Source organism: Macaca mulatta, chromosome 2, assembly GCF_049350105.2.
Source record: "Macaca mulatta isolate MMU2019108-1 chromosome 2, T2T-MMU8v2.0, whole genome shotgun sequence".
NCBI lineage: Eukaryota > Metazoa > Chordata > Mammalia > Primates > Cercopithecidae > Macaca > Macaca mulatta.
Window position 1 is genome coordinate 162,516,118 of NC_133407.1, and position 25,587 is coordinate 162,541,704.

General features: G+C 35.8%; 1 protein-coding gene across 2 annotated transcripts in view; it reads right to left on the reverse strand.

The window, feature by feature from the left end:
- Positions 1-25,587, reverse strand: part of STXBP5L (syntaxin binding protein 5L) — a 488,800-nt gene that overhangs the window by 161,206 nt on the left and 302,007 nt on the right. For both annotated transcript variants that reach the window (XM_015129967.3, XM_015129965.3), the window contains exons 12-14: positions 16,350-16,422; positions 10,520-10,667; positions 9,549-9,616 (exon numbers count right to left, since the gene is read on the reverse strand). In XM_015129967.3, the coding sequence (XP_014985453.2) occupies positions 9,549-9,616; positions 10,520-10,667; positions 16,350-16,422 (289 nt within the window). The remainder of the gene's footprint in view (positions 1-9,548; positions 9,617-10,519; positions 10,668-16,349; positions 16,423-25,587) is intronic.

Sequence of the window (25,587 nt, forward strand, 5' to 3'; positions counted from 1 at the left end):
TTGGCAATGCAAATCAAGTAATATATAGAAAGGATAGTACATAATGACTAAGTGGGTTTTCTTAGGAATGTAAGACAAACACTTAAAGAATCAACTACCATATTAAAATTCACCATATTGACAGATTACAAAAGAAAATCCATATTGTTATCTCAATAAATGCAGAAAAAGCATTTGACAAGATTTATCATCCATTCCTAAAAAAACTTTCAGTAAACTGGGGACAGAGGAAATTTCTATAACCAGATAAAAGGTGTGTAGGAACAACCTACAGATATCTCCTAACATACATAATAATGAAAGATTGAATGTTTTCCCCTAAGATCAGGAACAAAGCAAAAAAAATGTTCACTCTCACCATTCTTATTCAACATCTTATTGGAGGTGTTAAGCACTGAAATAGGGAAGAAAAAGAAATAAAAGGCATACAGACTAAAAGGGAAGAAATAAAATTATTTCTATTTGCAGATTTTATGGCTATGTAGAAAATCCCAGAGATTCTACACAAAGGATACTGGAACTCATAAATGATTAGCACAATTATAAGACACAATATCAATATACAAAAATCAATTGTATTTCCATGGAATAGCAATAGACATTTGGAAATAACAAAATAGTACCACTTACGACAGTGCCAAAACCAAGAAATAGATAAAATCTAACACAGTTTGTGCCAGATCTGTATGCTGAAAATTGTAAGATGTTGACCAAAAAATAAGGCATTAATAAAAGGAGATATATGTTATTGATAATTGTATCACGTATTAGATGTTTGTTCCCCTAAATGGCATATACATTCAGTGTAACCACAATTAAAATATGGTAAAACAATTTTTTGTAGAAATAAACAAACTGATGGTCATACTGCCCAAAGCAATGTGCAGATTCATCACTATTCCTATCAAACTACCAGCATCATTCCTCACAGAAGTAGAAAAAAAACTATTCTAAAATTCTTATGAAACCAAAAAAGAGCCTGAATAGCCAAAGTCATCCTAAACAAAAAGAACAAAGCAGGAGGCATCACACTACTCAACTTCAAACTATACTATTAGGCTACAGTAACCAAAACAGCATGGTACTGGTTCAAAAACAGACACATAGACCAATGGCACAGAAGAGTAAACTCAGAAATAAAGCCTCACACCTACAACCATGTGACCTTTGACAAGGCTGACAAAAACAAACAATGGGGAATGAACTCCTTATTCAATAAGTGGTGCTGGGATAAGTGGCTAGGCATATGCAAAATAGTGAAACTAGACCCTTACCTTTCACCATATACAAAATTTAACTCAAGATGGATTAACAATTTAAATGTAAGACCTCAAACTACTAAAATACTAGAAGAAAACCTAAGAAATACCCTTCTTGATATCAGCCTTGGCAAAGAATTTATGGCCAAGCCCCCAAAAATGGTTGTGACAAAAGCAAAACTTGACATGTAAGAACTAAACTCAAGAGCTTCTGCACAGCAAAAGAAACTATCAACAGACTAAACAGACAACCTACATAATGGGAGAAAATATTTACAAACTATGCATCTGACAAAGGTCTAATATCTAGAATCCATGAGGAACTTGAAAAAACCAAAAAGCAAAAAACAGATAACCCCATTAAAAAGTGGGCCAAAGACATGAACAGACACTTCTCAAAAGAAGACATACAAGCAGCCAATAAACATGAAAAAATGCTCATCATCACTAATCATCAGAAAAATTAAAATCAAAACATGACCAGGCACAGTGGCTCATACCTGTAATCCCAGCACTTTGAGAGGCTGAGGGGGGCAAATTATGTGAGGTCAGGAGTTCTAGACCAGCCTGGCCAACATGGTGAATCCCTGTCTCTACTAAAAATACAAAAATTAGCCAGGCATGGTGGCACAGACCTATAATCCCAGCTACTTGGGAAGCTGAGGCAGGAGAATTGCTTGAGCCCAGGAGACAGAGATTGCAGTGAGCCGAGATCATGGCACTGCACTCCAGCCAGGCCAACAGAGCAAGTCTGTCTCAAAAAAAAAAATAAAATAAAAAGAAAGAAAGAAAATCAAAACACAATAGGATACAATTGTACAACAGTCAGAATGGCTATTATTAAAAAGTTGAATAGTAACAGATGCTTGCCAGATTGCAGAGAAAAGGGAATGCTTAAACATTGTTGGTGGGAATGTAAATTAGTTAAGCCACTACTGAAAATAGAAAGCAGTTGGGAGATTTCTCAAAGAACATAAAACAGAGTTACCATTTGACCCAGCAATCCCATTACTGGGTATATAAACAAAGCAACATAAATCATTATACCTAAAAGGCACATGACCTTGTATGTTCATTGCCATGCTATTTACAATGGCACACGGAATCAACCTAGGCACCCAACAACAGTGGACTGGATAAAGAAAATATGGTACATATGTACCATGGAATATTACATAGCCATAAAAAAGAGTGAAATCATGTCCTTTACAGCAACATGGATGTTGTAAGCCAGCACAGGAACAGAAAACTAAATACCACATGTTCTCACATATAACTGGGAGCTAAACATTAAGTACACATGGACATAAACACAGAAACAATAGACACTGCAGACTACTAGAGCAGGGAGGGAAGGAGAGGGATTTGGGTTGAAAACTACCTGTTGGGTACTATGCTCACTACCTGTGTCTAATATGCCCACGTAGCAATCCTGCACATGTATCCCTGAATCTAAAATAAAAGCTGAAATTATTTTTTAAAAGAAACTAGATTAGCCAAAGTAATTTTGAAAACTAAAAACAAAGTTGGAGAACTCAAACTACATAAGGTTTAAGTCTCACCCTAAAGCTACAATAAAGTTTTTGTGCTACTGGTGAAAAACAGACACATACAGCAGTGAAACAAGGTAGAGAGTCCAGAAATAGAACCATATTTATATGGTCAACTGATTTTTTATTTTGAGAGGTGGTTAGTCACTGAGTGGCTTACTCTATTTTGTTAATAGCTTTATTCAGATGTAATTTACATAACTGTAAAATTCAACCACTGTGAGTGTACAGTTTGATAATTTTTAGTAAATTTACACAGTTGTCACATTGACATCATCATCCAGTTTTAGGACATTTCCGTCACTCCAAAAAATTACTCATGGCAATATGGAACCATGTTTCCCATCCCCAGCAGATCCCCAATAATCTACTTTCTGCCTATATAAATTTTTTTTTTCTTAGAATGTTTATATAAGTGGAACCCACATAATATCTACTGTTTTTGTGTCTGCATTTTTCGCTTAGCATAATGTTTTTGAGGATAATCTTTCCTACATGTATTAATAATTTGTTCCTTTTTGTGGTTAAATAGTATTCCATTGTATGGATATACTCTATTTACCCCTTCACCAAATGATGAACATTTGGGTTGTTTTCAGTTTTTGGCTATTACAAATAAAGACTATGAATGACTTTGTATGTTTACTCTAATTATAAACTTACAGATATTTTTAAACTTTATTACTAAAAAAAATCTGCAGGATGTTGGTCTGAGACTCTATATACCCTGACAAAATTTAATTCTATTTTATTTTTCATCATGTAATACTTGATATGAAAATAAAAATGTATGTAACAGATTTAATATACAGAATATAATCGTATTGAAACCACTCAACCAAAGAATTAACATTACTAATAACTTGCATCTACAGATGTGTGGCCTAACAGAGCAGTCCCCAACCTTTTTGGCACCAGGTACTAGTTTTGTGGAAAACCACTTTTCCACAGACGGGGGTGGTGAGAGATGGATTTGGGGTGAAACTGTTCCACCTCAGATCATCAGGCATTAGTTAGATTCTCATAAGAAGCATGCAACCTAGATCCCTTGCATGTGCAGTTCATAATAGGGTTCGTACTCCTATGAGAATCCAATGCTGTACCTGATCTAACAGGAGGCAGAGCTCAGGTGGTAATGCTCACTTGCCTGCCACTTAACTCCTGCTGTGTGGCCTGGTTCCTAACAGGCCATGGTACTGGTCTGCAGCCCAGGGGTTGTGGACCCCTGGCCTAACATATTACTTATCCTGGAACAAGGTCCATGTGCTTAAGCAGAATGTTTTTCTCCTATTGCTAGGTGTAGTGTTTTGTATATCTGTTAGGCCCAATTGTTCTGTAGTGTTTTTCAAATACCCTGTTTCCTTCTTGATCTTTTGCCTAGTTGGTCTATTCATTATTGAAAATGTGGTATTGAAATATACTACTATTATTGTGTTATTCTGTTCATTTTTTCAATTTTGTCAATGTTTGCTTCATATATTTTGATGCTCTGCTGTTACATTCATATGTGTTTGTACTTTTTATATCTTTCTGTTGGATTGACTCTTTTATTATTAGGTAATGTCTTTCTTTGTCCCTTGTGAGTTATTGGCTTAAAGTCCAATATAGATGTGTTCATTTCGTTCTCCTTTGGTTACAATTTGCATGGTACATCTTTTTCTATCCTTTCACTTTCAACCTACGTGTGTCCTTAAATCTAAAGTGAGTTTCTTGGAGGCAGTATATAGTTCTACTTTTTTCTATCAAGCCATTTTATGTCTTTTGATTAGGGAGTTTAATCCATTTACATTTACCATAATTATTGGTACAGAAGAACTTACTAATGCCATTTTACTATTTTCTATATGATATGTGGTTATTCTGACCTTCTTTTCTTCTCTTGTTGGCTTCCTTTGGGTTTCATTTATTTTTTTGTTTAGTGACATACTTTTATTCCTTTTTCATTTTCTTTTGTGCATATTCTATAGGCATTTTCTTTGTGTTTACCATAAGGATTACATAAAACATCTTCTAGTTATACCAATCTATTTTAAACTATAACAACTTTAACTACATACAAAAAAATCTACTCCTTTACATTCACCCTCTCTTTATGTTATTGATGTCACAAATTACATATTTTTATATTTTGCATCTATTATCATAGTTTTACAGTAATTTTTTTTATTATTTAAATTATATGCCAGAAATCAAAGTGATTTATCCACCACCTTTACAATATTACAATATTCTATATTTGTCTATAAATTTAACTTTACCAGAGAGCTTTTAAGTTTTTGTATGCTTTGGTGTTGTTGTCTAGTGTGTTTGTTTCAACTGAAGGAACTCTCAGCAATTTATGTAAGACATGTCTAGTGTTGATGAATTCCTTCAGTTTTTGTTTATATAGGGAGGGCTTATTTCTCCTTCATTTTTGAAGTGGGTTATGCCAAATATAGTATTCTAAGTTGGTGGGGTTTTTTTCTTTCAGCACTTTGAGTATATTATCCCACTCCCTTCTAGTCTGCCATGCTTCTGCTGAAAAACCTGCTGACAATCTCATGGGGATTTCCTTGCATGTGATAAGAATTTTTCTTCTTGATGCTTTCAAGATTTTCTTTTTGTCTTTTATTTTCGACAGTTTGATTATAATGTGTCTCTTTATGAGCTTCTTTGGGTTCATATTATTGGACTTGTTTAAGCTTCTTGAATTTGAATTTCCATTTCTTTCCTCCAACTGGGGAAAATTTTGACCATTATTTCTTCAAGTAAGCTCCCTGCTCCATTCTCTCTGCTCCATTCACTATCTCTCTCTCTCTCTCTCTCTCTCTCTCCCCCTCTCCCCCCCCCACCCCTTCTTAAATTCCCATAATGTATACATCAGTCCACTTGAATGTGTTCATAAGGGTCTTAGGCCCTCTTCTTTTTGTTCCTCTGACTCAGTAATTTCAAGTGACCTATTTTCCAGTTCACTGATTCTTCCTTTTGCTTGGCCAAGTCTGTTGTTGACGACTCTCTAATGAATTTTTCAAATAAATTACCGTATTCTTCAGATCTAGAATTGTTCCTTTTTAATAATTTCAAACTCTGTTGATATTCTCATTTTGTTCATGCATCATTTCCCACATTTTGTTTAGTTTTCTATTTGTATTCTCTAATATATTGAGTTTCTTTAAGATGATTATTTTGAACTCTTTGTCAGGTAATACACAGATTTCTGTTTCTTTAACCCGTTTCCCATTTAGAATAAAAAAGTACAGCTTGCTTCCAGTGCTCATTTAATTTTACATAAATACACTTTTTGAGGCTGAAGAAAATCTGACTGGTTTTCAATGTGAAAATAAAACATGAAAACTGTTCCTGGAGTTATTTCTGAACAGAACTAACATCAGAATAGTCTATTTCGGAAAAAATAAATTCACCAAATGAATCCTCAGCCAAAAGCTGTACAAGAATGATGTTACCTTCACACGTAGGAATGCTGTGTTTTCTAGGATATGACATTTTCAGTGATGGAGAATTACTATATTTTGTAAATGGAAATACCACTACTAAAAACAGAATGCTGTAAATACAATGATGTCTTTTATTTCCAAAGTCAATATACTAGAGTGATACGACAATAATAATAAAAGTGAGATATTTTGAGGTAAAGTTATCTTGGCATAAATGTCACAGCTGCAAGTGCTACCAGTGAGTATTGTTGGGACAAGTAGGAAAAGGGTTAAAATCAGTTACTGGATTTTTTTTTTTTTTTTTTTTTTTTGTCTCTCTGATTGGGCCATGTTTCCCTGTCTCTTTGTATGCTTTCTTTTTGTTGACTTTAATATGAAAAAGTAGTCACATCCTTATGGACTGACTTTGTACAGGGGACATTTTTCATAAATCAGTTCAGGTAGAGATTCTAAGAGCCTCTCAAACTTTTTATGGGAATTTATCTTCTCTGGGCTTGTGCATGTAATTCCTAACTAGTGAAGTTTTCCAGTTTCTTTTTCAGGAACTTGTAGTATCTTGCTGCCCCTAGTATCTGTCTGAAATACTGCAGGTTCTCTGATGCTAGAAGCCACTGAAATATATTTTGCTCTCAGTGGCACCCAGGTATGCAGAGTATGCCAGATCTCTATCACATGATACAGAAATTAGTCCCTTGAGCAGCCACTATAAATCTAGAACATTGCATATATCTTCCACTCTTTTCTTTCCCTCAAAAAGGTGAAGCCATGAGTTGCACTTTTCCTCCTAATTGTGAGCTGTGCCAGCTCAGAAAAAGGACTGATGTTTCTGAAATGCCACACTTTTCTTACCCATTTCAGTGTGACCATTCTTGGCTTTGAGCTTGTCTGGGGTACTGTGACTTCCTAAACGGTTTCTGAAGTTATCATAATGGCTTTTTGAACCATATATTGTTGTAAAGTGAGTGTATCTGTAGAGAACAAAGTCTAGGGCTTCCTATTCTGTTACCTTGCTGATGTCACTCTCAATTAATTCTTTTTCATACTTTTTTTTCTGTCTTTTTACTGTCAAATTGTCTATGCTGTTATATTTGAAGTGAATGTATTGCAAATAACATATAGCTGGTCATGTTTTTAACCCACTCTATCAATTTTCATATTTGCATGGAAGTATTTAGACCATTTATATTTAATATAATTATTGATATGTTAGGGCTTCAATAAACCATATAATTTTTTCTGCTTTTTTTCCTGTTTCCTCTTTTTCTGCCTTCCTGTTACTTGAAATATTATAGTGCTTCCATTTTGATTTGTCAGTAGTGTTTTTAAGTACACCTCTGCATAATTTTTAAAGTTTTTTTAGGTATTACATTGTATCACAACTTATCACATTCTACCAGTGTCATCTTATTACCAGTTCAAGATATATAAAAGCCTTAACTTTCTTTACATCTTTTTATCCTCTCCCATTTATAATTGTGTTAAATATCTCCTCTATACACATTTAGAACCATACCAGTCAATGTGATTATAGTAACATCAGACACTGTTACTATAATCTTTGCTTCAACCATAAAATATACATTTAAAAATTCAAGAGATGGAAAGCCTATTGTATTTATCCATACTTTTGTTATTGTATTATTTCTTCCTTCTTGATGAACCAAGGCTCATTTCCTTTCTGTGTAGGGAACTTCCTGTAGTTACTTTTTTAAAGGTAGATTTGGTGTTGAAAAATTCTCTTAGTTTATTGCATCTGGAAATGATGGATTTTGATCTTTATTTTGCCTTAATTCTTGAAGGATATTTTCACTGGGTACAGGATTCAGGATTGATATTTCTTTTTCTTTCAGTACTTGAAAAATACTCACTTTTCCTTTTGGCAGGCAGATTTTTCTGATGAAAAATCTGCTGTCATTCAAACTGGTTTGGCCCTATAGGTTAGATGTCATTTCTCTATTGTGACTTTCCAGATTTTTTTCTTTTAGTATTTACTGCTCAGAAATTTGATGATAATTTATCTTGGTATAGATTTATTGGGGTTTGCTCAGCTTCTGGAATCTGAAGGTTCATGTTGTTTTGCTAAATTTGATAAGTTTTCAGCCATTATTTCCTTAATACTTTTCAGTCCCACCCTTTCTTCTCTCCTTCCTCATTTATTTCTGTTGACACAGGGAAGGGGATAGGGAATGGTAGCTACTCATTACTGCTGGACAGTGGTGAGAATTCTAGCTCCCCACTGACACCACAAGAGAGGGGTTTCACCCCATGATTCAAAGCCCCAGCTCCCTACTCTGCTTTATCTGACACTCTGGGGAAGCTGGGGTACCTCATTATACCTTGACAAGGGTGAAAGTCTAAGCTCTCCACTTGGCCTTTACTGGAGTGAGTTGGGGAGGGCCACAGTTGTGTGTGTGGGAGGAAGGGGTGTGTGTGTGTGTGTGTGTGTGTGTGTGTGTTGTTAAACCTAAGTAGAGAGATTATTTTCTAAATGTTTTCTGTCTTGATATACTGCTGCTTTCTTCATTTCATGGCTAAAGAAAGCTAGGTTTTGTTGGGATTTTTCATCTGTGTCCATTCACATTTCTAGGTTACTAGCTTCTTTAGCTCTAATTCTGGGATATATGAGGCAGAAAGAAAACTTAGGGAACTGACTTCCATGTCATTCTTTAAGACTTAGGGGTCCTACCTGGTCTGACGCTTCTTCACATTTCCTAGTCATCTTATGTTTATCTTATATATAATATCCAGAGTTTTTAGTCATTTAGTGGGAAGAATAGGAAAAAGTATATTTATCTTCCCATTAGCAGAACGCTTATTACCTTTTAAATCTCATATTTATCATTAGCTATGTCTCTATTTTTGTTTCTAATATTAAAACATCAAGTGGGTTGTCATACAAAGAAGTGTTATTTCTGGTGCTGTAAGTTTTGAGAAATATTTAAAATAACCACCTCATACAGATATAGAGCAGTGATTCCTGAATTTGGCAGAAATAGGTAAGTGTTTGTAAGGGCCTTTGTAAAGCTAATATTCTGTGATTTCCAGTGAAGACTAATATCTCATGACTTCCCCACTTTGACTTTCTCCTGGTGATATAATCTATGCTTTCTTTTTTGTTATTATGTTTCCAATGGTTTGATTATATCCTCTGTCAAGATGAGAATCTTTGGGTAGAAGCAATTTCTTATATCTTTACTTTTACTTAAACTATTATTCTGCATAGAACACAATTATGGAAAAGTATCAAGACTCAGTAAACATCTTTATGTTGATGAATTAATAACTCACAAAACACATCTACTTACCCAGTAATAATAATTTCTGGATACGTTTGTGCTCCAAGGTTCCAAGCTCCTCCACTGATTGGCCACTCCTAAATAGATTATCCAGAAAGTATGTATATATGTTCAAATGGCTTAGAAATTTAAAATGAAAATAGCTTAAAATAATGATAAAAAGTTCACTTAGACAAACTAACTGTAAAATAATCAAGAATGAAGTGTGTAGCTGTCTTTTAATTTTTTCATTGAACAAACACGTCTAAATGCACAATTCCATCTCCCTTAAAAATATAGATTTTAGTCAATCTTACCATTTATATAAACAAATCAAAGAAGTATTTTTAATTGTACAAATACAGTGTTGCTACATGTGTCATATAGTCTCATATAGTCTGTGTACCACCAAACTACTGTGGTGCCATTTAACATAGAAGCTATGTAAATAGTGTCTCTTGAAGTTGTCCATCCCAACAGCCCTGGGAAAATAACAGAAATCATAATAGATAATCTGTTACAATTATAAATAGTTGAATCTTGTAGTAAACTATAATAAAAAATTCTAGAATGTTATTTAACAAATGACTTTTAATAATTATGTTTCCTAAACCATTAATTAATTATTAACTAGGAAGACTTGAGTCTTTTTGTTTTCTTAAAACATAAGTTTTCATCTAAAATAAAGCTTATATCTTATGACTCAAATATATATTAATATAAGTACATGCTTAGTATATAAATGCACATAATAGATAAGTATATCAGTATATAATTATATACCTTCTATATAAGAAATTATACCTCTGTAGGCTTAAAGCTAAGTAGCATTTAGAAAGTTTGAATTTAAGAAGTTACATCTTTAATAGATGTTGGTTTTTAAATTAGAAATAATTTAGTTCAAGTCCTCCTATATGGAATGTAAGAAAATAAAGTAATGGGAAAAAGTATGATCATGTGATATGAATACAAGAAAAGTTATTTATAATTTCTACTTTTACCTTATTACTGTATCCTTGTTTTTTATGCTTGACTCCTATGGAATACAGTACTAGAATCAAATCCGGAGGACAATCTGCAAAGTATGCTGTGCATGTAACTGGTGATTCATGAATGTCCATGGGATATGGATTTTCAAAGATTGGAAAACTAATAGATAAAGACAATATATCAGTGTTATTTTACAAAGAAAAAATAGAAAATAATTTTGATAAAGTAAGCCCTAAAATGTCTCTAAACGTTTACTATAAATTTCACTTGTTTTTTAAGTACCATAAAACAAGAATTGTATGAACAAAAATGATCTTTTTGTAACAGTAATTTATAAAATGTAATGTTAATGCTAGTAAAATTTTACTCAAGCTCAAAATTTACTTCTCATAATTCTAACATTCCACAGTGGCATTGCTTTGCTAATATAGATACAATGAATTCTATTAATCTGAAACTATTATATAACAAGTTTACTTAGTTAATTCACTAAAAATAAACTAAGAACTTTACCTACATACAATGGTAAATATTTATTTCGTATCCTTACAAATATTAAAATATAAATAAATTTTGACTTTCTTTCAGTGGGGGTGCTATGGTTTGGACGTTTGTTTGTCCCCTCCAGATCTCATCTTGAAATTTAGTCCCCAGTGTTGGAGGTGGAGCCTAATGACAGGTGTTTGGCTTATGGGGCAGATCCCTCATGAATTGATTAATGTCCTGTCTAGGAGGTGAATGAGTTCTCCCTTTTCGTTCCTGTGAGAGTTGGTTGTTAAAAAGAGCCTGGATCTCCTCCTTCTTGCTTGTTTCTTCTTTCATCACGTAACCTCTGCACACACCAGCTCAGCTCCCCTTCACCTTTTGCCATGAGTGAAAACAGCTGAGGTTCTCACCACATACAGATGCCCAATCTTGTAAACAAAATAAACTTTTTTTTTTTTTTTTTTTTTAATTACTAGCTTCAGGTGTTCCTTTATAGCAACACAAAACAGACTAAGACAGAAAATTAGTACTGAGGAACGGGGTGTTGCTATAAAGATACCTGAAATTGTGGAAGCACTTTAGAAATGAGTGACGGGTAGAAGTTGGAAGAGTTTGGAGAGCTCAGAAGATAAAAATATGAGGGAAAGTTTGGAACTTCTTAGAAATTGGTTAAGTAGTTGTGAGCAAAATACTGACAGAAATATGGGTAGAAAAGGCCATGCTAATGAGGTCTCAGACAGAAATTAGGAACTTATTGGGAACTGGAGCAAATATCCCCATTGTTGCACTGCAGCAAAGAACCTGGCTGCATTGTGGCACTGTAGCAAAGAATTTGGCTGCATTGTGGAAGGCTAACCTTAAGAGTGATGACCTTGAGTATCTGGCAGAAAAAAATTCTAAGCAGCAAAGTGCTCAAGAAGTGGCATTGTTGGCCGGGCGCGGTGGCTCAAGCCTGTAATCCCAGCACTTTGGGAGGCCGAGACGGGCGGATCACGAGGTCAGGAGATCGAGACCACCCTGGCTAACACGGTGAAACCCCGTCTCTACTAAAAAAAATACAAAAAACTAGCCGGGCGAGGAGGCGGGCGCCTGTAGTCCCAGCTACTCGGGAGGCTGAGGCAGGAGAATGGCGTGAACCCAGGAGGCGGAGCTTGCAGTGAGCTGAGATCCGGCCACTGCACTCCAGCCTGGGCGACAGAGCGAGACTCCGTCTCAAAAAAAACACAAAAAAACAAAAGAAGTGGCATTGTTACTTTTAACAGTTTACACTAAATTATGTCCACAATGGAATCACCTAACGGAAGAATCTATAATTAAAAGAGAAGCAGAGCATTAACATTTGAAAAATTTGCAGCCTGGCCATGTGGTAGTAAAGAAAAGAGTGTTTTCAGGAGGGGAATCTAAGCAACTACTTGCTAAAGAGATTAGCATGACCAGTAAGGGAGCAAGGTATTAATAGTCAAGACAATGGACAAAAGGTATTTCAGAAATCTTTGAGGCCACCCATCCCATCACAGTCCCAGGAGCCTAGGAGAACAGAATGGTTTTGGGGGACAGGACCAGGGCACCACTGCCCTGTGCCCCTTTGGGTCGCTGTTCCTTACATTCCTACAACTCCAGCTCCCACTATGGCTCAAATGGACCCAGTTGCTGCTGTGGTTGCTGCTCCAGAGGGCACAAGCCATAAGCCTTGTGAATCCACATGGTGTTAAGTCTGCAGGCACCCAGAACACAAGAGCCATGGAGGCTTGGCAGCTGCCCCCTAGATATCAGAGGATATATCAAAAAGCCTGGGTGCCCATGCTGAAACCTGTCACATAGGCAGAGCCACCAGCAGTGTGCAACCTCAGTCTGGAAAAGCCTCAGGCATTCAACTCCAACATATGAAAGCAGCCACATGGACTGTGTGCAGCAAAAACATGGGGACAGGACTGCCAAGGCCTTGGGAGACCACTCCTTGCACCAGTGTTTCCAGGATGCAGGACATGGAGTCAAAGAAGATTAGTTTGGAGCTTTAAGATTTAATGTCTACTCTGCTGTGTTTTAAAGCTGCATAAGACTTGTTACGCCTTCCTACTGGAATGGAAATGTTTACCCAAGACCTATACAACCATTGTTACCTTGGAAGTAAAGAATTTGTTTCATATTTTATAATACTTCAAACTTTTGAATGGATGTTAAAATGAATTAAGATTTTGAGACCATTGGAAAGGAATGATTGTATCTTATATGTGAGGACATGAGTTTTGGGGATTCAGGAGAAGAATGCTATGATTGGGATGTTTTTCACCTTCACAGGGGCAGATTCCTCATGAATAGATTAATGCCTTCCCTCAGGGACGAGTTCCCACTCTTAGTTCCTACGAGAGCTGGTTGTTTAAAAAAGCCTGAAACCTGTCCCCACTCTCTCTTGCTTTCTTTCTCACCATGTGATTTCTGCACATTCTGACTTCCCTTCACTTTCTGCAATGAGTAGAAACAGCCTGAGACCCTCAACAGATGCAGACACTCAAACTTGGACTTTCTAGACATCAGAATTGTGAACCAAAATATCATTTTTCTTTATAAATTATCTAGCCTTGAGTATTCCTTCATAACAATATAAAAGGGACTAAGACAAAGACGTAATAGATAGGAAACTTTTAAACTTTTTGCAGGAATAATGAAAAGATGTGTGTCATATGTAGGTTTGTGTGTATGTGACTGTGTATATCCAAAAGATCATTTCCTATGTAAACTAGAGAACATAGTTGGAATGAAGACTTATGGATGTAATAACTTTCATATCCTCAAGCTTACTATAACCTTAAAAAGGAAATGAGTATGAAATCAAATTTAAAATCCCTGTAGCTATTTAGAACATCATATGTACCAGGCACTGCGCAAGGAGGAAATTAGTATTATTCTATGCCATATCTGTTCCAGGTGTCATCATATAACTTCTGAAACTATGTGTTTTTTTAGGGTAGGAGGTGCCTGTTAGAAAACAGTTTTTTCTCATATTATTAGGAACTTAATTAAAAAATTAGGAGTTTAGTCCAATCTCCAGAAAATATGGGGTGTGTGTGTGTGTGTGTGTGTGTGTGTGTGTGTGTGTATGTGTATGTGTGTGTGTTCTGGCAGCAGTTCTCTTTCTACCAATCTGAAATGTTGCAGATAGTATCCCAAATAAGAATAGTTATATATGCAAAATCAGGTTAAAGGAACAATTCATGTCTCTTTAAGTGACAAGTAGGCTAAACTAGAGGTACCAGAGGTTAAACTAGATATATCAGAGATTCTCTGTTTCAGAGTACAAATTATTAACATTTCTAAGATTAAAGAGTTAGAAGATAAATGGATCCCCTTGAAGACAAGGCCTACAATTTAGAATTTGATAATAGCAAGAGGTAACAATAATAGGCTCCTGACAAAGTTAAATATTATGAAATTTTTTGAGAAAAATTATTTTAGTACATTGGCAAAGAGTAGGCAAAAAGATATTAAAAAGAGAAGTAGCTAAAAATTTACAAGAGGAATTTAGACATAAAAGTATAAACTGGTTGCTGTGAAAATAGAAATGAAGATATGAATCCAAGAAATCAAGAATAGAAATAATTTCTAAACCCTAATGCTTGCCTTTGGGTTGGGGATTAAATGGAGAGAAAAAGATAAAAAGAAAAAAAAATGAAAAGGATTCCAAAGTTATAACTTGTTTAACATTCAATATAGCTGAGAGGTAACCATTTGGAGGGAAAGAGAACATACTCAGTTTTTGACATGTTAAATTCCATGTAACAGCCAATGAAGTGGGAATGCCACAGAGATTTTAATACATGCTAAAAAAGGTAAAATGTTAGAGAAAACTTGCAAACAAAATGTTAATTCACATACTTATATAGGGTAATGAAAACCACAAGAATGTATGTATACATAAAATGGTAACTTTTATGTTATGCATATTCTGTCACAATAAAATAAAATTTAAACGAAAGAATATATATATACAGTATATATATATATAATTTATATATATATATAAAATATATATATACACACACACACATACACACACTGAAGAAAGTGGCCATGAAAGGTAAAGTATAATGGGCCTGCAAGGATGTTAGATACTTAGGCAAAGTATGAGTAACCAACAAATATGACATACAAAGAAGAGCTGAATACCAATGAGATTAGAAGAGTATATTTTAATAAGACTCATATTAGAACTTCTTAGAGGAATAAGCATAAATCCTTACATCTACACAAAAAGTCTTATGTTGATAATTAGGGCAGCTAAGTAGAATTCCCAGTTATGATGATTTCATGGCCCAAATCCTACATCCCTTTTAAAATCCTGAGAATAATATCTGCAAATTAGTATGAGGAAGAACCCTGGATCTTACATTTACAAACAACTTGAAGAGTAGAATTCGGATTGATTTATTCAACAAAAATTTATTGAGATCTGACTCCATGTGGAGACAGAGCCCCTCCTTCATGGAGTCTACAGCCTAGCGGGAAGACAATCTTTAAGCAACAGCAAATAGAAAATTGTATCTGTGTCAAAAGCTATGAAGAGAGAAATGTGGGGGTTATGAGAGCCCATATTAGGATATGTTACCAAATTATACAGATAATGAATTTTTTAAAAAAATAGGGAAGTGATATCTGACTTGAGAATCTTACAGATAAGATGTTGGTAAAGAGAAAAATTGAAGAGAAAGTTATTCCAGGCCAAGGAGAGACAACTTACAAAATTGTATTACAAATATATAAGGCTAAAAAATCAGTGGAAGAACATAAAATGATGGAAATTAGTTTCATGCTATTACCATTATAATAAAAATGGACAGAAGATTTTTACTGACAATGTAAAGGAGTGGAGAGCACCACTATAATAGCAGTATTCTACACTTTTTTCAATTGCCTGTAACATAATGAAAAAGGAAAAAAGTAAAAGAAGGCCCCAGTCTTCTCTGCCCCTGAGATTCTGGTGTTCTGTGTTGTCTGCTGCAGTAGTGCAATAATACTTTTATCATGTGTCATTTTCCATTACTTAGCTATCACATTGCACAAGTTTTCATAATGATTGATTTTCTTTAAGGAAACAACAAAAATGTGATCAATTTTATGTGTCCTGAGTCTTCAATGTTTCTGTCCAAACATCAGGTGCTGCCTTTAAGTTGTCTTACAGTTTTCTCAGTGTTTCCCAAATTCTCCTGGTTTCATTTTCACCATTGAACCAAAGTGCATTTCTGTAATTCTAGCAAACCAATATTCACACAAAGAATATTTTCTATCTAAAGAATACAAATGCCAATTATCTAAAATAAATAGAGTTTAAAAGTGTTAATCTGTACATGGATAACTTACTTGCTTTGTGTCAGATCAACTACAATGAGATCTTTCTCCAGAAGTACTACGACAGCATAGGGTTCTTGAAATTCTACAAGTAAAAAAAAAAAAAAAAGAAAAGTTTCCATATTGTATATATTATAAAATCAGCAAAACTGCACTTCCTTTATCCCTATACAAATATTATTTAAATGATGTGAGAAGACCAAACTATAAACCAAAGTAAGAAGTAACAAAGAGCACTTAAAAAATTTGCTTCTCAAATTTAATATTAAGATCACTAGAAAGAACAACAAAAAATTAAAAGTAGCATAGTATAGAGTTAAATATATCTCAATAATCATGGAGTGATGATAATATTGGATTATGTGAAGACAGTGAATCTGTCACCTGATCTCACAAACATTTATCTTTTTCTTCCATAACCTTTGTATTTTAGATCTGATTTTATGCCTACAAGAAGATGTACTGGGGAATAGTATCTCTGCTTCTCTGGGATATGACATATATTCACATCCGTATAAGAACAACACTGCTTAGAATAAAAAGTTTACTTTAAATTCAATGTAATTAGAAATATATTTATAGGTTGTGTAAACACATCAGATCAATCTGGTTCAACTTTAACATAACAAAGCTCTTCAGTTGCCATGGACACCCAGATTGAAGGCCATGAACATGCCAAGATAAACCAAGCATGCAACCACAGGTAGAAGCTAAGTGTCCAGAACAAGGAACATGCACTAAAATTAAGAAGCATACATTGCATGGCGGGCTGCAGGATCCAATCAGACAGCCCTGGTATCACACCAGGGAAGGATCCAATCAGAGCATACCTCCTGACATCATCCTATGGCAAGATCCAATTAGGATCATGCCTCATTACCCTCAGACTATAAAACCTGCCCCAATCCTCAGCTTGGGGAGACAGATTTGAGATCTGTCTCCTTGCCAGTTCACTCACAATAAACCTTTCTTGCTGCAAAAACTTGGTTCTTCAGTGTTTGGCTTTCCATTGTGCATGGGCAAATGGACCCAGTTTAGTTCAACAACAAAGTTGGTGACCCAGATCAGACTTCTCTAAATCCTTTCAGGAGATTTCTGCCTGTGGCTCACTAGCTCCATATTAGGGATGGGATCCACCTGAGGGTCTGAGCAGCTGTCCAGGTGTTTTACTCAGTGATTTGCTCTTGGTTCCTATCTCTCCAGCATGGCCCTGCTGACTTTTGGTGCTTTTACTTTCATTTTTGCAGCAAAGAGAAGTTTTGAATTTTGGAACACATTTTTTCATTATTTTTATTTTTATTTTGTGGTGAATTAATCTCTGTACAAGTGACCAACTCTCAGCTCCTTTCTTATCAACTTCCACTAGGGGGCCTTGTCAACCTCCACAAGGGGGCTTTGTTAGGGGATTTCAACTTTAATTGAAAGGAGAATAAGGGGTATGTTCACGTGGTACTCTTGATTATAAATTTGACTAGGAACTTAACTGGGAACTTGGAACTTGGATGTGTATATGTGTATGTGTTAAGTTTCGGGTTTGTCTAGTCACTTGTTTAATGTTGTTAAGACCACTCAGCAAACCCTGAAGAAGCTGCCAGTGGCAGCCAAGGAGGCCTGACTCAGAGTTGCTGTCTACTCCAATCAACTAGACTGAGCAAATTACTTGCTTGATTATGGGCTGGAGATCAACCTTCCCCATCCAGAATGGATTAAAGATGTCTGAAGCTTACAGGGACAAGTTTGAGCCTTGTCTGTTTGCTCCCATTGAGGGGATCAAACTCAGAGTCCAAAATGCTGTGGTTTGTCTTGTTTGATTGGCTGTTTCTGTTTCTGTTTGTATTCTGATATAAGCAGTAACATTTGGCTTAAACAGTGGTTAACATTTTGATAGTACAGAAACAGCCTAATTAGAAAATTATTTAATTGAGGGACTACATTGCTCCTTCCAGCCCTTTTAGGTACTCCTAGGTGACTAGGGGATACCCAACCCATTGGTGATTCACTGGGAAGGAATCTCCATAAGTACCACATTACAGACCCAAAATATATATATCTCTGTCTAGTGCAGGGCCTTGCTCTAACCATCTGAGATAAACCTCCAAGCAAAATGAGGAATGTAATTGTAGCAGGACTTCAGCAGAACAAGGCATAAAGGTCCAACGGTGGCCAAAGAAAATGCTTCTTCCTTTCTTGTGGTCTTTAAAGCTTTCGGGCAATACAGTAACATTGACCCGAACACCCAGGTAACCTAAGAGTTTTATCAGTCAGAGTGCCCCTGGTATAAGAGGAAAACTACAAAAAGTAGAAAAGGTGTTGGGAATATCAATATCTCAAGTAGTCGAGATTGCCTTTAAGGCATTTAATTCATCTTGTTCAAGTCCAGGAAGGGCAAAAGCAATGTAACATGAGACAACAAGCTATGCTGCTTGCTGTGGCTCTTGCCCACAACCAGTTGAGGCACAAGATGGAGCATGCTAGGAAAAACAAATGGCCATGGGTAAGACCCCTAGGGACCCCACTGCTGGCCAAAATGGCCATACAGTCTTGAGGCCACGATGTGCATATTGTAAACAAGAGGACCATTGGAAATGGGAACGCCCTAACCATCCTGGGCAGGTGGAGGAAGAAGCTGCCCATCAATCAGCCCACCAGATACCACAGTTTCTGATAGGATTAAAAATAATGGGACTGGGGATCCTCTATGATCTAGGAACGTTGGGTAATAACTAATGTAGAAAAGAGACTTACGAGCTTTCTAATTTACTCTAGAGCTAAACTTCTTCCACTAGCTCCTCTCTTCCTGCCGGTCCACCTGACTACTTTGCTACTCTGGTTTCTCTGAAATTCAGTAAGGGGCTTCAGCTACATGGAACAGAAAAATTTAAACTAAAAATGTTAGTTTGACAGTGATGAAGTTTGAATCTAACTGCCCCTTTCAACTAGTGAGTTATGCCTGACATATGGCTAAAGTTTTAAAAATTAAAGCTACATGATCATTATTTGTATCTGGCTGCATGTACAAGTCTGGCTGTATTTGTCTATGATACCAAATTGACTTACAAATAGATGAGTACTCATAAATCAAGCAAATAAGACCAGGCACTTTTCAAGTTCATGTGACTTAGAAATTTTTTGGCAAATGGGAAGAGTTCAAGATTGTCGAATTGATGGGAATGCCTGTGTCCTCTGAATTATTGGACTTTAAGGTCATTACTTTTATAATGTTTGCCTGACATGCAGTTATATAAAATAATTAATAGATAAATAATTTGGAATGATGACTAGCTTTGTCTATTACCTGTTTTCATAAGTAATCTCAGCACACTGCTAAAAACAAAGAAATAAAGGTAAATGGGATAAATAGCTATAAATAAATTTTTATGTAATTTGAAATCCTAAATTAAATAATAGATACTTATTAAATGTACAAGGCATTTTCAAATGTGATAAAAACTGAAACAAACTGCTGAACATAAATAGAGTTGTCCTTGGTTTCTTAAATTTAATAGAAAGACTAGAAAGACTAATAGAAAGATTAAATATGCATAAAAATATGTTATAGGGAAATATCTTTTTCTGACAATTATAAAATGGCTCTTGGCCAAGCATGGTGGCTCATGCCTATAATCTCAGCACTTTGGGAGGCTAAGGTGGGAGGATTGCTTGAGGCCAGAAGTTTGAGACCACCCTGGGTAACAAGGCAAGACTACATCTCTACAAAAATAAAATAATTAGCCAGGTATGGTGACACACACTTAGAGTTTCAGCTACCTGGGAGGCTGAGGTGAGAGGATTGCTTGAGCCCAACAGTTTGAGGCTGCAGTGAGCCATGATCATGACACTGCACTCGAGCCTGGGCAAAAGAGTAAGACCCTGTCTCTAAAACAAACATAAAAAATTGAAAAATATTAAAAATAAAATGGTTCTTATCTATTAAATAATGATATGTAACAGGCAATTCAAGATTTTGTACTTCCTATGTTTTTAATAAAATTTAAGGTTACTAGAAGCTAAAAATTCCAGTTGATATATGATTCTGTATATAAAATATACCAAAGTCAGGTGTGTTTAATAAGAGAAAAAAATTATAAGTGGAAAAAATGTCTTTTATTGAGAAAAATATTTTTTCTAAGTCAAAGGTTATTTAAAGGGAGTGTCAAAATGTGGATTTAGGAAGGAAATAGAAACAAGATAGAAAGGAACTGTAAATAAGAGAGAGAGAAAGAGATATAAGAAAAGTTATAGATGTAAAGATAAGAGAATAATTTTGTATGAGAAAGTCTTGCATGGTAAATCTTTTTCCTAGAGTGACATGATTGCTTACTTAAGAAGAAAGAGGACATATAGAGTGAGGCAGAGTGTCTCAGTAATCCATAGATGGTCTGAGTAAATCATGATAAGGTTCATGAATGGGAACTTGTGAAGGAAATTCTGGGTGTGATTAAGCTGGCTATAATTAAAAGAAATTATTTGTGACAGTCTTTCCAAAGAATAAACTTTGATGTTAAAATACACTGATACAAAGTTTAAAAATTTGGTCCCCTATGTTAAAACAACAAAGGCTTCTTTTCTTTTCTTTTTCTTTTTCCTTTTTTTTTTTTTTTTTTTTTGAGACAGAGTCTCACTCTGTCGCCCAGGCTGGAGTGCAGTGGCCGGATCTCAGTTCACTGCAAGCTCCACCTCCCGGGTTTACGCCTTTCTCCTGCCTCAGCCTCCCGAGTAGCTGGGACTACAGGCACCCGCCACCCACCGCCCGCCCGGCTAGTTTTTTGTATTTTTTAGTAGAGACGGGGTTTCACCGTGTTAGCCAGGATGGTCTTGATCTCCTGACCTCGTGATCCGCCTGTCTCAGCCTCCCAAAGTGCTGGAATTACAGGCGTGAGAGCCACTGCACCCAGTCAACAAAGATTTCTTAAATATTAATTGCTTTTAGTAAGATTGCAAGAGGTTTTGATTTTTAATTCTGAAATGTGTTTAACAACCATCCTCTGATTTACGAACACGTTTCTATTTCTGTCACGCCTCTTCCTGAGAACTACCTAGTTTCTCTGGTTTTACTTTTATCCTGAAGGTCCAGAAAAGCAATGTTTTATTCAGTATAACTTGATTGAGTACTATTGGCTTTTCTTTATATGTCTGAATTATTTTATGTAACCAGAACTTCATATGCTCTTGCTAAGAACCATATATTCCCTGCTCAAGGAATATTTGAGCCTAGGAAACATAGATTCTGTCCTGTACTTCATGCTGTCCTTGTTGGGTTTTGACTACTTCAGAAAACTGAGCCTTTACAAGGGTTAAGGTTTTTACATCCATGTAACTTTCTGTATTGCTTTTGAAGTCTTCTGATTTTTATTCTTACTTTGACTAAATAAGTAACTATTATTTAGCAGTGAACTACCATTCTATTAAAGAAAGTAGTTTTTGAACTTCTTGACAACTTTGGCAGGTCTCTCCAGGGCCCAATCTTAAATTAAGCCTTTTGGCCTAAAATTAATTTTATAATTTTCCACATAGGCCCCCCTGAAGAGCCTCAAAGGGTTTATCTCTCATCTTGTACAGATATTAAATGATTAGGTTTATTTGGTAAATAATACAGGAAGTTCTGTCAAATAAGGAATGGTGTTTAACTTCCCTTAAGTTATATTTGTGTGTGTTATTAAAATGTGTGAAATTGTATAGGATCCCTAAAATTCTGATATGCCAAGATATGTGTCATAATAATGATTATTATGTTAAATGATTGTGTGCCACCGAAATATCTAAATTGCCTTGTCAATTGAAAATTCTCATCGTATCTTTGGCTATGATTTTTCTGGCTTTTTGTCATCCACAGCAATTGTTTTAAATTCTTCTCTAGAAGTACTTGCAATGAGCTATAGTCTAAAATTGCTAATCAAAATAAAGAAAAAAAATTTTTTTGAAACACAGTCTTACTCTGTTCCCCAGGCTGGAGTACAGTGATGCAATCATAGCTCGCTGCAGTTTCCATCTCCTGGGCTCAAGCTTGATCCTCCTACCTCAGCCTCTGGAGTAGCTAAGACTACAGACATGTATGACTACACCCAGATAATTTTTTTGCCTTTTAGTAGAGACAGGTCTTGCTATGTTGTGCAGGCTGGTCTTGAAATCCTGACCTCAAGCTATCCTACCACACAGCCTGCCAAAGTGCTGGGATTACAGGTGTGAGCCACTGCACCTGGCCAACCAAACAAAATTATTTAAATGAAATTAAGTAATTGATAAGGATAATGTTTTTGTTGCTTAAATGTTTTATTTTCCAAATTCAAGGAAATTTTCTGACATAAGCTATCTATAGTTTGCAGTATTTTGGTAAAGTATCCTCTGTTGAACAAAGGTGGAAGCATTTGGGTTTTTTTCCCTACTTGATTCCTTAAAATTCAGAAGCTATAAATGAGTATTCTTATTTTTATTTATGTAAGTTAAATAAAAATCTTATCTCTCTTGAAAACAGGAAACAATTGGGAACATTGGTTATATTACCAAGGTATAGACTGAAATGTTATATGTAAGAATGTGCCTAAAATGCCTGTCTTCAGGAGTTCCTAGCTTTACAGTGAGTATGTAAAAACTGTCACTTTCTGGTAGGCCCAAGAACCTTAAGACTATAAGTAAAATCTAACGCCTGACTTGGTCTGGCCATCTAGCTTCAAGAGGTTCTAATATCTGAGATTTCTTATATGATCAATGTGGAGAGGAAAAGTTATGCTTCTAAGTAAAGCAAAAGTTTATCTGTTACTAGATTCTAACATTGTGCATTGCCCTCAAGTCCTTGTTATTTGGCTATGGACTGGACTAGATTCTGAATTCTCGTAAGATCCTCTAATATTTGGTTATAACTAAATCCTGATGGAGTCCCCTAGTCCTCTTCCCCCAGTCCAGACTAGGGATGCTCTGGGGACATTCAGGGTATTTCTCCTTTTAAAATCTAACTAACTAGATGAATTAAAATATCAGAATTGGACACAAACTGGACCCATAGGATACTATAGTCTTCTTGTCTCAAAGAAGTTGATGTTGTCTCTTCTTTTGTAAAAGCCACAGTGAAAATAGCAACGGGGCCCCCCTCACTGTCTGTGTTCCACACTCTAATGGGGCACTCCTCAATTCACGTCACAAGAAGCCTAGCAAACTATGCAATTCTTTTTCTGTTCTCACCTCCCCTTACCATGACCCAATATAACTTGCTTAATTCTGCCACTTTACTTATCTTTCCTGATGTCAGGTTTGTCCAACAGGCAGAACTGCATGCTCTTACTAGACATGTCTTTTAGCCAAAGGTAAAATGGCCAATTACTTACACAGATGGCAAGCATGCCTTGGGATAGCTCACAACCTTAGTATCTGTGTGAAATATGTCCACAATACCATATTGGAAAACCATTTCACGCCTTCATGGACCACTTCACATTACCAAAAAGTCCCTTTGAGGCATGGCAACAATATTTTTTTCAGCTCCCCATCTCTCAAGGATATTGGTATGTACTAGTTACAGTTTGCATGTTTTAGCATTGCACTGAAGCCTTCTATTGTCAACAGGCCACAGCCATGGCAGTAGTTAAGGACCTGTTGGAAAATTTATACCAACATGAGAAGTCTCTTAAGGGGTTCATAATGCACGAGGAACTCATTTTGCAGAGCAAATTATTTAAAACATTTGTATAATTTGGCCTATTTATCAACATTTCAATTGTGCTTACAACTTCTAGTCCTCTGGACTGGTGAAACAGACCAAGGGAATAATAAAAGCCCAATTGGCAAAGAATTGTAGTGTGCCATTTAGCCTGCAATAGCCCAAGGCCCTTTCTTTAGTCCTCCTTAACCCTGGCATGCTTTCAGTGTTCCTTCGTAGAGTTCTAAATTCATCCAGATGGTCAGGGTAGCCAACACATTTGTGGTAGTTTCTAATCTTTACTGATCCCCTTCCAACTAGGACTCCTCATTGGCAGTCATTTCTGCTTGTCCCATTGGCCCCTGTACACCTCCTGGGAAAGGATTTTGTACAAATCTGCCAGGTCCATATTTCCTTCTCCCAGAAAGGGGGAAATAATATTAGAGTTATCCTCACAAGGAGATCTGGCCTCAGAACTGGCTTTTACCCTAATTCTCATCTCTCAAGTTGGCCTCATTAACGCTACTGACCCTCCTCTCCAAGAGCTACCAATTGTGCCCCAAGAGTCCTGGGGCACAATCCAACACCAATGATAATCCCAGACATTACAGCTGGGGATGTACTCAAGGATGCGATTTACTTGGAGAATAATCCTCTAATGAAGGAGCTAGATTAGGAAGGTTTCTGGGGTCCTGGTTTGGACTAGGTTCTGCTTGAGATGGGTATATGGTCAGAAACCTTTCTGGCACTGTCAAGAGAGTTAAAGTACATCTCCTAGCTTGTGACAAGTGAAAAGGTCCATCCTCATTACCACTTTCCTAAAAAACAAAGGTTTTTACATATGGCTTGAAAGTGAATAGGAATGGTTACATTGCATTTATACTTTATTGAACATTATTAGAAATTGTCCTAACATCTCTACCAACGTGCAGACATTTATATACACACAGACCACACATTCTCAATTTCTATTGCTCACACATCTTCTTTCTCGAGGCTTTTCATAGGACGCATTTTCCTAAGCTCAGCTGTTGGTCCTCTGTTCTTTCTTCATACATTCTTTCATCATTCATTTTTGTAACTCCAAAGAACACTTATATTCTGATGATTCATAAATATTACAAGACAGTTTCTCTCTTCTTCTGTTCTCTAAATAACTCTACTGTCTCATAATCAGACTTACCTTTCTTTCCAAACACTGCTATTACTATGCATGAAACCATGACTATTTAGCTTAAAAATTAATACATTATTTATACTCTGAACCATACAACTCAGCACTTAATTAAGGTCTTTCATTACTTAAACTTAACAAGTCATAATAATCTCACTCATCTGACCAGATTTTTTGCAATTTGACATCAGAGATTAGTTTAATACTTTATCTGTATGCTCAACAAGTTCTTGTAGTACTGGGGCCATAGAATGATTCAATAATTATTTGACAATTAAAAACATAAGTAAATTGTCTGTCCCTAGTAACTTTGGAAATAAAGTGCTACACTATTATTTAATATCAATTTATCCCATCTTTTAAATGTGAGACTAAATAAAGTAAGTTAATACACATAATAATGGAACTCACAACATATGTATGTTTATAGTTAGGAAGTATGCTCA